This window comes from Plasmodium inui (assembly GCF_000524495.1).
Source record: "Plasmodium inui San Antonio 1 unplaced genomic scaffold supercont1.27, whole genome shotgun sequence".
NCBI lineage: Eukaryota > Apicomplexa > Aconoidasida > Haemosporida > Plasmodiidae > Plasmodium > Plasmodium inui.
In genome coordinates, this window is record NW_008481861.1 from 164,590 (window position 1) to 177,820 (window position 13,231).

Consider the following 13,231-nt stretch of genomic DNA (forward strand, 5'->3'; position numbering starts at 1 on the left):
GAAAATCCATTGGACAATCCCTCAGAAAATCCATTGGACAATCTCTCGGAAAATCCATTGGACAATCTCTTGGACAATCCGTTGGACAATCTCTTGGACAATCTCTTGGACAATCCGTTGGACAATCCCTTAGACAATCTGTCGGAAAATTCATTGGACAATCTCTTGGACAATCCGTTGGACAATCTCTTGGACAATCTCTTGGACAATCCGTTGGACAATCCCTTAGACAATCTGTTGGCCAATGGTGTGAGTGACGCAACTGAAGACACTGTGGAAGACGCAGTGGAGGAAACTGTAAGTGGCGACGTTCAAGAGATGCTGAACGATAGTTCAGACGAAACGTTAAAAGATTCTGTGGAGGAAGCTCTGGACGATCATCTAGATGATGATATGGAAGAGACTATAGATGACTGCTTGGGTGATGGGGTGAAAGATGCAGTGGAGGATGCAGTACAAGATGCTGTGGAGGACGCAGTGGAAGACGCAGTGGAAGACGCAGTGGAGGACGGATTAGACGGCACGGCAAAGAATGGTTTGGGGGACCCTGTGGAAGACAACATGGTAAACCGAGATGAAGAACTCATGCACGATGATTCTGTCGATCTTGTGGATGATCCATCGAAGAAATTATTAGTCGATTTAGAATCTTCAGACCCCAATAAATTAGATGGAAGTATGAATCACCAACATGACCATGATAATGTGAAGGCTAGTGAGAATTCGGGAAAATGGGATTCTGTAGGAAACATTTACTACCCTTTTAATAATGGCTGCTCTTATTGTTGTAGGAACTCAGATCTATCTCAACCCATATCTGAAGAAGGGCTAGATGAGAAAATCTCCAATTTGCCTTCTCTAGATTTGAGGGATATGTACACCATATGGAATTATGTAAATGATAATGAGAAGAAAAAGCTTTATAGCATGAGGACCATGTTACTGAGCTACTGCGATTGCCTAGCTGATGCCTGTGAAATCCCTCATGAAATTAAAGATCAGGAATGGTTAAAGGTCCATCGATTTATGAATAGGGTGTTTATACGATACGAAAAGAGATTCACGAAATATATCCACTGGTTTTTGAAGGATGGAAGGCCCCCCCGATGGATATTTATCGACTTCTTAAATAACTACAAGAATAAGTCCAACAAGTTTAGGATCATCATGTATAACTACTGGAAGAAAATCATCTTCACAAGGCTTGACACATACCAACGCTTTTTGGCCGACGTGAATTGAGGAGTTACAATGGGGAAGTTATAATAGGCAAGTTATAATGCAAAAGTTAGGATGAGGAATTTACAATAGAGATGTTAGTACTGCAGGAGTCACTTCCCTGAGGCGAGGTCCGCTGTAGGGTGTACCCTTTAATATGAGAAGAAGCCAAGTATACTTATATGTGTGCATAGGCGCACTCGTTTCAACCGTGTTGTAAATTGAGATGGAGAGCTCTCTGAGTAATTCCGTGGGATCGCCTATGAGAGAGGAAATATGATTATGCGCAGTGGCGCAGGTTGGCTGAGCTACACTGAGAACTTACCGCTGAGAAGTGTCTACCTCCGTTATTATGCACCTGTGTGTAAAGTGGATGACTAGTGACAGATTACATGCTAATCAGCGATCCCCGCGAATGACTCTGTAATTTTTTCTATACCGTGTACCCTTAGGTTCCCCCCGTTTTGGGGTTTTTCCTACATGCGCAGATCAACTGGTGAACCAGTTGAGACAGACACACTCTGCTAAGTCAGTGATGATTCAGCCCTTTCGGGGGCTGGGCGCCTGTGTCCGCTGCGATTACTAGGAGAGTGCGCATGTTTTGTGCAACTACTATTACCATGTTATTACAGCTTTGCGCTCTTATATAACTCCTCGTGCATACGTGCGGGTACACACGCGCACGTGTGCATATGTATATAGGAGTTTCTATCTTTTTATTCCGATATCTAACATTTTTTTTTGAGAGAGAAATTTAAAGAAAGTTTTTTACACCACGTTTTAAGTGAGGAAAATTAAAAGTTATTTAGTCTCATGGGGTGTTACGTTACCTGCACCTGGTACGAGCTAGCTGTTTTTACAATGCCAGCAGAGGTGGGCCGGGTGTATGGGGTAACCATTCTTGCCTTATGTTTGCTAAGGGCGGTTTGAACAGTGCTTACTTACGGAAGTGTCCCCGATCTACACCCTGTTCCACTTCCCCCAAGAGGAAAAAAAAAAAATTATTATTTGATGGGAAAGGATTTTTTCCCCTTTTGTGGAAAGCGGGGTTGGCGAAATGACGCAGATCAGGAAGCCGCGCTGAAGGGTTCGCAATAGATTATCCAATCTGATGGTTTCACTTGCGACTAGAGAAGGTCGATCCAAATTCTGGAGTTAAAAGGGGATAAACGGAGTTAATAAGGCGGCTAATCGAGTGAACATAATGATTGTTGGAAGTTGGCATAATTTTTTTTTTTTTTTTTTTTACTACCCTACCCATTTGGGTATTAGATAAGTTTTACTCGGATTGTGGCGGAACTGCGCTGAGAAATCCAAACTGCTATATATGCCATTTCGGTGCTATAGAACGATATGTAATACGAAAAGAGCGAAGATTCGGTTGAGAATAAATTGAACTAATCTTCCGATGAATGTATAGGGGGGAAGCCCTTTTTACAAGCATCGTCGTTATATTGCATCTTTATTTACTTTATTATTTCTTTTTTTTTTTATTACCTTTCCTCATGGCAGTTTTGTCGTAAAACGGCTAAACTTGTCGAATACTTAGGTGGGCGGGTTGGACTGCTATTCTATTCTATGCTGCACGGCTAAATTGGTTTGTTATGCCTTATTTTGTTCTGCCTCCTCTTATTTGGTTGTACTGGGGTACGTTTTATATTCTGTTTTAATATGTTTTATTGTGTTTTTTTTTCTTTTTTTTTGTTTATATAATTAAAAAAGTAAAGACGAGCCACTCTGAATAAAAAAATAAAAACCTGGGTTCTCCTTTTATGAGAATGAAAAAAAGAAACTACTGCGGATTTATCCACTTTTTTGTTCACCATTTTTCGGGGATGCGTTGTAGCAGCCCTTTTGGCAATTTGCCATTTAGAAAGGGTCATATCCGTTGTCCCACCTCATCGGAGATATTTTGGGGCGAATTTTTGTTTAGAAAGACGTAGATTTGCCTCCTTTGGTGTGATATTCTGTCGCCAGGTGGGGTACTCTTTAGCGGGGTCTGAGGGGGCCAGCCGCAATGGGGGGGGTGGAGGCCGTTCATTCAGGTGTTTATATATGCATGCGCATGCGGTATCCTACCAGCGCGATGTTCACCCCTGGGGAAGTCCCCTTTTGACTTTTCTTCCTTTTCACCCACTCGCGTTTGTTCAGGACGTTATTATGGAAACATGTCACGGAAGGATTTGCCTAAGTGGAAGAAAATTATGGTGGTGGAATGAGAAGAATGGAAAGACCCCTTCTGTCGCTTTTCCGGGAAGGATGAAAAAGGCCCTCAAAAGTGGTTTTACACTTCTCGGGGTGATCAGTGCTTTCATTGTGCTTCTTCTGTTTTGTGTGCCCCAGGTGGGTGAACTCTGTGTAGGATCTCTGCAGTGTGTCGATTCGTCGTCGCTTACCTTTTCGATGTGCCGCTTTACCGTTGGACGATTTCCTTTGCTTCTTATTCCTCGCTGAGGTTGCACATATTACATTTTTGTTCGCGCACTCGGGGCACTCTTCATATTTTTGTAATTTCAAACCACGTTGCAGACAAAACTGATGAGCCGAGGAGGCCGCAGGAGGGCGAGAAGATTGGGCAGACTTCTTGGTGGGTCTAATAGAATGCAGGAAATCCAGAGCTCCAACATAAACCACAGAGTACTGGAAGACGAACCAGAGTGGGAAGAGTGTAGCTATATAGGTAGCGACAGGGACGAGATGGATCACTATTTTAACGAAATGTGGACAAGACAAGAGTGGCTACGCCGAGGGAAATACAGACCTAGAAATTCGTATGATATATGCCCTTATGGTTGCACAGATGCTGACTTCCTAAAGGAGTTATCTGAATTGGATATCAATTGGAGGCTTGGAAATCTAGACAGTCACGTTAGCGTTAAGGAGATGTTCATTCTGTGGAGTAATGTGCATAGACAAGAAAGGAAGAAATACATTAACATGCAAGAAAGAGCAAAGAACTTCTGCGATGATTTAGTCGAGACCTTTGATATTCCAGAGAATGTTAGGATCAGAGTTTGGATGCACGTGCACAGATGTATGACTTCTGTTTTTCTTCGATTTGAAAGAAGGCACCATAAACATTTTTTGTGTTTTCTGAATCATGGCCCATCTTCTAAGATTCGATTCCTTAGATATATAGATCGAACCAGAAGGGTGTGGAACAAGCGCAGGATGGAAATAGACAACTACTGGCGCAGCAAGATGGTTAACTTTTTTAGGACGTACTCGAGCAGGCGCTTTAGTCGGCCCTACCCCAGGGCGGGGGCACATCGCGGGGGTGCTAGGGAGTATGATAATAGGAGTATCAGACAACAAGACAGGTTGTATGTGGGCCTGTACGACAGAAGAAATGATGGATTGTACGGAAGTAGGGATAGCAGTCTGTACGGAAGGAGGGACAGCGTTAGATACAAGAGTAGGGATAGCGTTGGATACAAGAGTAGGGATAGCGTGAGGTACGAGATTACGGATGGAGGTGTGGATGAGAGAAGGAATGAACGTTTAGGCGAAAGCAGGAGTGCGAACTTCTATGAAAGTATGAATGAGAGCATTGATGAGAGTAGAAGTGACGGTTTCTATGACAGTATGAATGAGAGCCTTGATGATAGTAGAAGTGAAGGGTGGTATGACAGTGTGAATGAGAGCCTTGATGATAGTAGAAGTGAGGGGTGGTATGACAGTGTGAATGAGAGCCCTGATGATAGTAGAAGTGAGGGCTCGTGTGACAGTATGAATGAGGGGCTTGATAACAGTATAAATGATAGCTTGTATGATAGTATGAATGAGAGCCTTGATGATAGTAGAAGTGAGGGGTGGTATGACAATGTGAATGAGAGCCTTGATGATAGTAGAAGCGAGGGGTGGTATGACAGTGTGAATGAGAGCCTTGATGATAGTAGAAGTGAGGGCTCGTGTGACAGTATGAATGAGGGGCTTGATAACAGTATAAGTGATAGCTTGTATGATAGTATGAATGAGAGCCTTGATGAGGGAAGGAATGAAGCCCTGGACAGAGGCATCAACGGGGGGATGGAAGAATTACGTGGTGAAGACAACGCGTAGGAGGGACTCACCAAACATATGTAAACTTCCACGCACATATCTGAACGGTGGAGCGTTTATGATTGGAGAATCACGAGAAAATGTAATAAGGGAATAAAAAGGATAAAAGGGTCTACGGCTGTTTGTGTGGAGTGGTTCTTCCTGAGGAGATATTATTCATTAGCCTTGGAGGTATCCTTTTTCCCTCTCCCCTCGCCATTTCGCTTTTCGTTACAGTAGAGAAGGAAGGATGGTATTTAAGGAGGCACATGATTGAGTGCTTCTTTACTCATTTGTTAATTTCTGTTTCACATGGAGTTTCCACTTGAAAGAAGATTACGATTCCTCAGTCACCGACGCCCCTGCGGTTATTCGACACATGGAAGTGGAGCCAACAGGAAGGTGTAGCGATAACTTTGTGCAAGTGAAGCACAGAAACTTTCCAGCAGTTTTCTACAAGTGGGTCAAAGTGTGGAACTGCCAAATGGGGCATATTTTTAACACTCAGGGTGATTCCCACTTTAGGAGAGCACATAGAATATTCCTCTGCCTTCCCCCGAGCGAGAAGGCGCTTTTGCTGTTGTACACCGCCATGAGGTGATCCCATATATAGGCGCTTCAGCAGCTTCCGGTACATGAACCCAGAAGTCAGATGTTGAGAGTAGCTCCAATTGGAGTGGAGATGAATTCAAAACGTGAGGAGAGGCTGTGGTACAGGGAAAGATGATTAATTTTGTGCGTCTTGGTTGGGATGTCCTCCTCATTCTTAGAAATCCCTTTCGTGTTGTTTTTCTGTTTTTTCACCTAATGGATGTAGTTCTTTTGGTGTTATTTGTACTCACTTTGGAAGCAAAAGAATCGAAGCTGAAGTAATTCCTTTGGCACTGTGTCGCCGTGTATGGACGTGTACACATGGCCTGCTCACAACCCGCGTGTCCTTTGCCTTCCCCAGGAGGTTAGCAGAAATGTGTCGATAAACCGCGCGGGTCGTTTGAAAAGGCTTCGCGATGACGGGGAGGAAGGAAGGTTGACTTAAATTGTGAGCTAAATTGGGCAGTGGAAATTCACTTTAGTGATTGACGTTTTGGTTTTGTGACTATGTTTTAATTTTTTTTTTTTTTTTATTTCCGTTTAGCTGCTACTGCGCGGTCCCCATTTTCGGCACCTTTCAAAAAGCGCGCCGCTCCTTTCCATTTCGCAATGGGTGTCCTAAAATAGCAAAGAGTGCCCTTTACCACCATTGGAGTGTGCATCCAGCATGTGGAGAAGGGGTCAAGCGCCCCATATGGGGAAGCACCTGATTGGGGTGTTGACAATTTCTGCATACTTCCATTTGAGATAAAACAACTTTAAAGCGATATTATTTGATCGTCTTTACAAAATGGCGAAATGTAGAAGAAGCAGGGCTTTAAGGAGCGATTCCCCCTCCTCACAACCTCCGCATTTTCACAGATGAATTAAGGGAAATCGTTTTGAAGAAGGTAAGTAGCCATTCGCAGCTTTACCCATTTAGGATTGTTGCAATGGCCTTCTGCCCCTCTCGCGTTCTCATTTTAAGTGTTTCGTCTCCAAAGAGGCTGAGCATATTTGAATGTCTAGCCTGTTCAGGAAGAGGTTACTTTTTACACTTGGGAAAGGAGTTACTCTTACGAATCAAATAGGTGGTTGTATTTTCTTCCTTTTTTTTTTGAAAACTTAGGAGAAGATAAAAATATGACCCCAATTAGATGTGGCAGAAGGAGAGTCTATTTTTACGTTCGCATAAATTGTGAATTTTTTTTTTTTTTTTGTGCAAGGTGGATAAATCTATTGAGGCAATAAATTTTTGGAAGAGGAAAGAAAAATGCACATCAAATGAATTTTACTTACACAAACATAGAGGCAATAATTAATACATGTTACGTTTAAAAAGAAAAAAAAATTGAATAAAAAAAGTATTGTTTCAATGTTTATTATCAAAGGAACCGCAATAATATAAAATTAATTAAAATAATTTGTAAATACCGAGATTTTAGAAAAATTAATAATATATCATAGTATAGTAGAAATAATAACAAAACGACGTTGTAAATTTATTTGCAGTAAAAAAAGGAGTACATAATAATGCATTTATCTTTCATATGAGAAGGTTAATCCAGTTATAAAATTTAATTGTAAATGCTACTTGGACAGAAAATAATTTCTGTGTTTAATTGGATTCCTCAGCAGCACCATTGCGAACATTAAGTGATAACAAACAAATAAGAGGAAGATACGGTTCGAAAAGAGCATTTTTTACGTGGCGTTGGACGGATAATTCACTCCAAAGCAAACTGTTCGTACAGGCATACTTTTTCGAGAAAGTGGATCGATAGCAGAAGATATAAATGTCCTAGTTTGAGCGCTCAGAAGATTTCATAATAATCGCGAGAAGTACCCAGCGGACATTTTGTCTTTTTTCATGTAAGATAGGACATTTCAGGCTGCAATCCTCTGTTTCGAAAGGGACTGGAGATGAACGAGCACTTATTATTCAGCGATCATGTGTGCAATATATGTAGTTTCTATATGTGTTTTATTCTTTTCTTACAGTTGTTATGCTGTGATGTTTGGGTAAAAATATAACGCTAAGAAAAGGAAAACCGATTTTTTCGTTTTTTCCTTCAAGGAGAATAAATAAAAGTGGTCGTAAAAAAATTATGTATGGTACCTTCATGTAAAGAATTTTCTTACGGTAAGGAGAAAAATAAGTAAATGGATATATACCATTTTGAGCGTTTATTCGTCCGTTTTAGTTTATTTCAAGAGGCAACCGTATTGATCACAATAAGCGTAATAAAGTACTCCATAGTTTTTATTTTTAGTACAGAGTTTGTTCCCTGTGAAGTTTTGAAGAAAAGGAAGATTTTGGCGAAAGTGTAATTTTTATGTGTAATGCGAGTCATACAGTATGCTATGTATTATTTGTGCATCCGAAGCCACAGGCGCATTTTTAAGAAAGAGTAAAGAAGTGGGAACAGGCGAGAAATATGTGTGCACAAATATTAGCAGGAAGTTTGCATGCATTGTTTAAGAAGAATTAGTCTCATTTATAATAGGTAAGGATGTCTCTGCTGGAAGGGCCGCTTTATAATTACTGAGTAAGATTCCTTTCCGAAAGGGCAAAAAATGGAAGTACAGCAGCCAACGAACGGTGACACACAGAAATGGGGAACTGCAGTGCGCAATGGAGAAAAGAATGACTAGGACTGAAAGATGGAGTATTGTTAGGACATACATACATATCTATCTATATGTAACACCCCGCACGACTGAGACTTTTGCGCCTACACAGTTATGAAAAGAAGCCTTCATAAGAATGCGCCCTGGTGCCTTCCCTTTCATGTTCCTCCTAACCCATTTTTGGGAGAAAGTGGAACAGACGCAGAACATGGTGCTTAAGGTATGGAAATTTCACGGAAGTTGCCAAGAAGAAATAATCGGAGGTGCTGTTCTTTTCCCCGTGCGTATTTTAGTGCATTCAAATGGAATTAAGGAAGTTACGTTTCATACGAGTGTTATAAGACATTTGTGTAAAAAGGGGGAAGAACAGAAACTCTTAAACGAGAACAATTAACGATACCTCGAGAATACGTTCTTTATTTTTTGATAAAGGGAAGGTAGTGATTTTTCCTTATGAGAAGAAATTTCTCCATTGAGTTTAAAAATGAGCATATATATGTATATATCTGTACTTATGCTCTGTGAGAATAAATTTGGGGTCTCCATTGTGCGTTCAGTGTACTTCGAGAAAAATAGGATGTTCTGGGCGAAGGACAATATAGGCGAAGAATGCATTTCTTTCCTTTTTCTTCGATCTAAGTAATTGAAGAATTAGCCTTGTTCAAATTGAGAGGAGCCTTTTTTTAAAACGTACGATAACTTATTTTTATATGTTCTGTTACGTAATTTCTTCTTAATTGTGCCGTATTTTATTTTAATAATTTGATCCCTTTTTTTGATTTACTTTATTAGGCATAAGAATATTAATTTAGGTATATAGATATAGTTAGGACATAAATTTCAATGAAGTTCATTTTAAGTGCAAAATGAGAAGAAAGAAGCTTCTCATGTGTACATTTTGACTAACAAATTTGTGTCATTTTATTCCCTTCTATTTTTATTTTCCTTTTTCTCGTTTACCGAATTAAGAACTGGCGGTATACGAATATTAATTTTTCTTTTATGATAAAAATTTTAATATAAATTTAGAATAATGAAAGAAAAGGGGCAAAAATTAGTATATTATATTTCCAATGTTTATATGTTTGCACATTAGAGTTTTTTTCATAAATTCTTACTCTTCTTAAAAGATAAGTTTGTGCAAATTTCTTACAAGTTGCATTTATTTTTCACAAAGGAGTTAATTTTTATGCTCTAGGTAATAATTTCTGAGAATTACACTATTTCGTAGCAACGAAATGAACAGTACTATCCGGAAACCTGTTTATGAATAAACACATATGTGTACACCTATGTATATACATATATATATGTACGTATATTTGGCTCATCGCAGTATTTAATTTATTATCCTTTGCACAAGCTGTAATTTTCATATAAGAAGTATATATATATTTTTTTTATATCTTACGGAGAATATTATAATTAGAGGAAGCAAAAGAGTGCGGTTGCTGCATTTTCTTTTTCTTTATATATAAGATCCATAAGAACATATGGCACATTCAAAGAAGAGCAGTTATGCTTTACAGAGAACTCTTTTAGCCAAGCCTCGTATTAGCCGAAGTGGAAAGGCAAGTTCAGTGGATGATAAGAAAAGTGAAACCACTGCGAAACAGGCACACGGATATTCCCTTTCCAAGAGAGTAGCTATCAAGATGAGCAATGATGGAGGCCGCGAGAACAGGACCACCAGTGCCTGGGAAACCTATAAATGCGCCATACAACTCGATAGGAACAGATATATGGCATATATCTGTGCCCAAAGTGAGCAGCTAAAGGGGGGCTTCCTGGTCATACGGGCGTTTATAATAATAGGAATATCAGGAAAACTAACTTCAGGAGACGACGCCTTGTCATACATACACTCGGGAAGGAGAAATAAGGCGCAGGCGATAAATTACATAGAGACCCCAGGGCCTTCGCATATAAACAGGAGTCAATGACGCCAGGAATTTCGCAGAAGCACAAGATCCGAATACAGAACATTAGGATAGAGGAAACAGGAGATGTCGCAACAGCACGCCTGTCAGAAGAATATAAAGCCTATAATTTTGCAAAGGGTTAAAGATAAGCGTTACTGCCCCTGTACTAAGGAGCCTGATCTATATAATAGTAAGGGAACATTCAGGAACATAAGGCCTCATGGCTATCATCGCATTAGGGATAGGATAAATTGATGAATAATGCAATAGAATACATAGGAGAAAAAAACATACACTGAGGCGCATCCTCATAATTTTCTCAACAGAACATGAAACGCATTAGTGAATGAGAGAAATGACCGCATCCTCTCTAACAGAAAGCAGTTATAGTAAGTCATGGGTTATGGGGCAGATAATTGTTTTATTCGCATTTAATTCCTTCTACGACTTATCACTTATAAATGAGGAAATTAAATTCAAGAACACGAAAACATATCAGGTGGGATGTCCTCTGCCCTAAATTCTGGGAGGCAATTAACACAGGAGCGACTGATGGAAGCAATTATCAAGAACTAAATTTCCTGCTTCAGGAGCTGGCTCCGCAAGATCATGAGGACGATTTCAGAGACATGCTTCGATATCTACGAAGCTATGTGGAAGGAGAAGCATCCAGAAGGAGAGAACCAGGGGAGGATCTAATACGTCAACTGGTCCACTGCATAATGAACGTGTGGTTTTGTGCGGGGGTTGCTAACCCTTGTATTAATTGGGAGAAAGTGACAGATGCCATAGGAATAAAAACACCGTGGACAACACTACAGGATACAGTGAAAACTAAAGCCTGTGCCGCTATTCAGCAGGCTCCTCCAGAGTTCACGGCATCAGGAATATTCTCACAAGCCTGTCCATCAGGAGTGGAAAAGACTAGTAATATCCATTATGATTGCAGAGGTTACTTTATGCGTACGCGATTAAAGGACAGGGCGCCTAATTATAAGAGGGAGCGTTGGGTGGACATCAGAAACATTAATATACCTCAGAAAAACATTAGTGTCTGGTTACGGGCTCTACCTATCTTCCCTCTGTTAATCTTAGCCGTCATTCTTTGGCATATATGGGATCGGGAGTGCCCTGACTCGTGTTTCTCCAGGAGGCGACGGTAATGAGCACTGGGAGCGTCAGGAGGGTAGAGAAAGACAAGGAGAGTCCATTACATGAGCACGCCAGCATGAATGATAACGCCAAATATTCACTATTATTTCACTAATATAGTTATATATTTACTCACAAGGATCCTGGATTTCAACTGAAGAGAATTTTTCGAGGGGTGCTCAGGCAGCGTAATCCGAGACCAAAAGATGGACCTCCTAATATTTATGCAACCCGTGATGTAGCAAGAGGGGTTCTCTCCTATGCAGCTGGTCTAGCTACGTAAAAGGATGAGCAGGCCCCAGAAACATTCCATTACAAGATTTGTCATATTCCTCTCTAATATCAGCAGAATAGATACGAAAGAAAATATAGAAACAGTTGGGGGTACTTTTCTGTATGTTGATTGCGTTCATGCTTCTTCTTATCTGAAGGGGAGAAGTGGAAATCACAAAGTAAAGATCACTTGTGATGCACACATCAAACTTCTCCAGTTTCAGCACTGGTGAGCCTTATTATGGCTTCAAATCATCCATTACGTTGGAAGTATTATCATATGTTCACGGATAGTCTCTCTACATACAAACAGGGGCTTTCTTGATCTGGATTGGGTAGGGAATATTAATTCTGGATTAGATTGTATCTTAGTGATTAATTATATCAGATTCAACGCGTTCCTTATTAAGGGATTAACCTCTCTCAAGAATATAAATAGCGCGAGGGCGGCAGTGTATCTGAATAGAATGACTTCCCTGAATACAACTGTTTTTTATGTGTCTATAACATACGCATTGTTTATACCACTAGAAGTTGTATCCATTAAATGTCGCTCTCTTCATTTTATAAATCCTGTAAGAGTATTTGCAGATGTACTGTGTAGATACAGCTAGTGCTGGTACTTAAAAGTGTATACTGCTCTGGAGGAATACGATGTCTCAGGAATTCTGTAATAGCGGCATCGGGAATGGGGGGTGCCGATATCCACAGATAATATATTGGGGCGCCGTACCATACAGAATGCCGGATTTTTTTTATGTGAACAGTAATACCCGTAGTTAGGGGTAGGCGTCCCCAGAATAGTGATTTAACAGATGTATGCATCATTGCAGCCTATTGAAGTATTTAGCAAGAGGGAAATCATGTGAAATCTTCAACTGGGCATAGGGGACCGTTACATCATATCCCTGGTTTCCCAGTGGAGTAAAATATGAATTAAAGAGTGAAATGACTTCGAGACCATTAGAAAATGCAGCACCAGAAACACGATCCCGTAAGAATAGAAGGAGATCCTGATTTTGTTCACGGTAAAGGCTGTTAAGGAAGGGATGACATCAGCAGGAATCCTCCTGAAGCCATGAGGAGCCCGAAACGAATAATCTGAAGTTTGAGCTACTTAGTTTTCTCTATATTTTAATATCTCCTAGTATTCCATGAAACGCAAGTGTGTCTAGGAAGTAGCGATTTTTATATAAGACGTGCTTTAATAAGATAAAGAAATGTGCAGGAAAAGGGCAGCCATTAAAGAGGAAGTGGTCATAATGTACTATAATCTCAAGAGTATACGTATCCACCCTATATTTGTCTATCTAATACTCTTTGTCTTGAGATGTATCATCATTAGAACAATCCCTGAGATATTTCACGTGTTGCTATTAAACCAGAAACATTCTATTAATCTGTTGCTTGTCTCTATAAAAGTA

General features: G+C 40.2%; 4 protein-coding genes across 4 annotated transcripts in view; all 4 read left to right on the forward strand.

The window, feature by feature from the left end:
- Positions 1 to 1,242, forward strand: part of C922_04683 (hypothetical protein) — a gene marked incomplete at both ends in the record, with an annotated part of 2,247 nt that extends 1,005 nt beyond the window's left edge. Inside the window, one exon of the mRNA XM_008820262.1 lies at positions 26 to 1,242. Within this exon, the coding sequence (XP_008818484.1) occupies positions 26 to 1,242 (1,217 nt within the window). The remainder of the gene's footprint in view (positions 1 to 25) is intronic.
- Positions 1,243 to 3,477: 2,235 nt separating this feature from the next.
- C922_04684 (hypothetical protein) lies at positions 3,478 to 5,280 on the forward strand (the record flags this gene model as incomplete). Its single annotated transcript, XM_008820263.1, has 2 exons — positions 3,478 to 3,561; positions 3,748 to 5,280. 2 exons carry the CDS (start codon positions 3,478 to 3,480, stop codon positions 5,278 to 5,280), a joined length of 1,617 nt encoding a protein of 538 aa, XP_008818485.1.
- Positions 5,281 to 9,953: 4,673 nt separating this feature from the next.
- Positions 9,954 to 10,403, forward strand: C922_04685 (hypothetical protein; the record flags this gene model as incomplete). Its single annotated transcript, XM_008820264.1, has 1 exon — positions 9,954 to 10,403. The coding sequence occupies one exon, from the start codon at positions 9,954 to 9,956 to the stop codon at positions 10,401 to 10,403; it is 450 nt and encodes a 149-aa protein (XP_008818486.1).
- Positions 10,404 to 10,843: 440 nt separating this feature from the next.
- C922_04686 (hypothetical protein) lies at positions 10,844 to 11,545 on the forward strand (the record flags this gene model as incomplete). The annotated part of the gene is made up of 1 exon (XM_008820265.1): positions 10,844 to 11,545. The coding sequence occupies one exon, from the start codon at positions 10,844 to 10,846 to the stop codon at positions 11,543 to 11,545; it is 702 nt and encodes a 233-aa protein (XP_008818487.1).
- Positions 11,546 to 13,231: the final 1,686 nt, after the last annotated feature.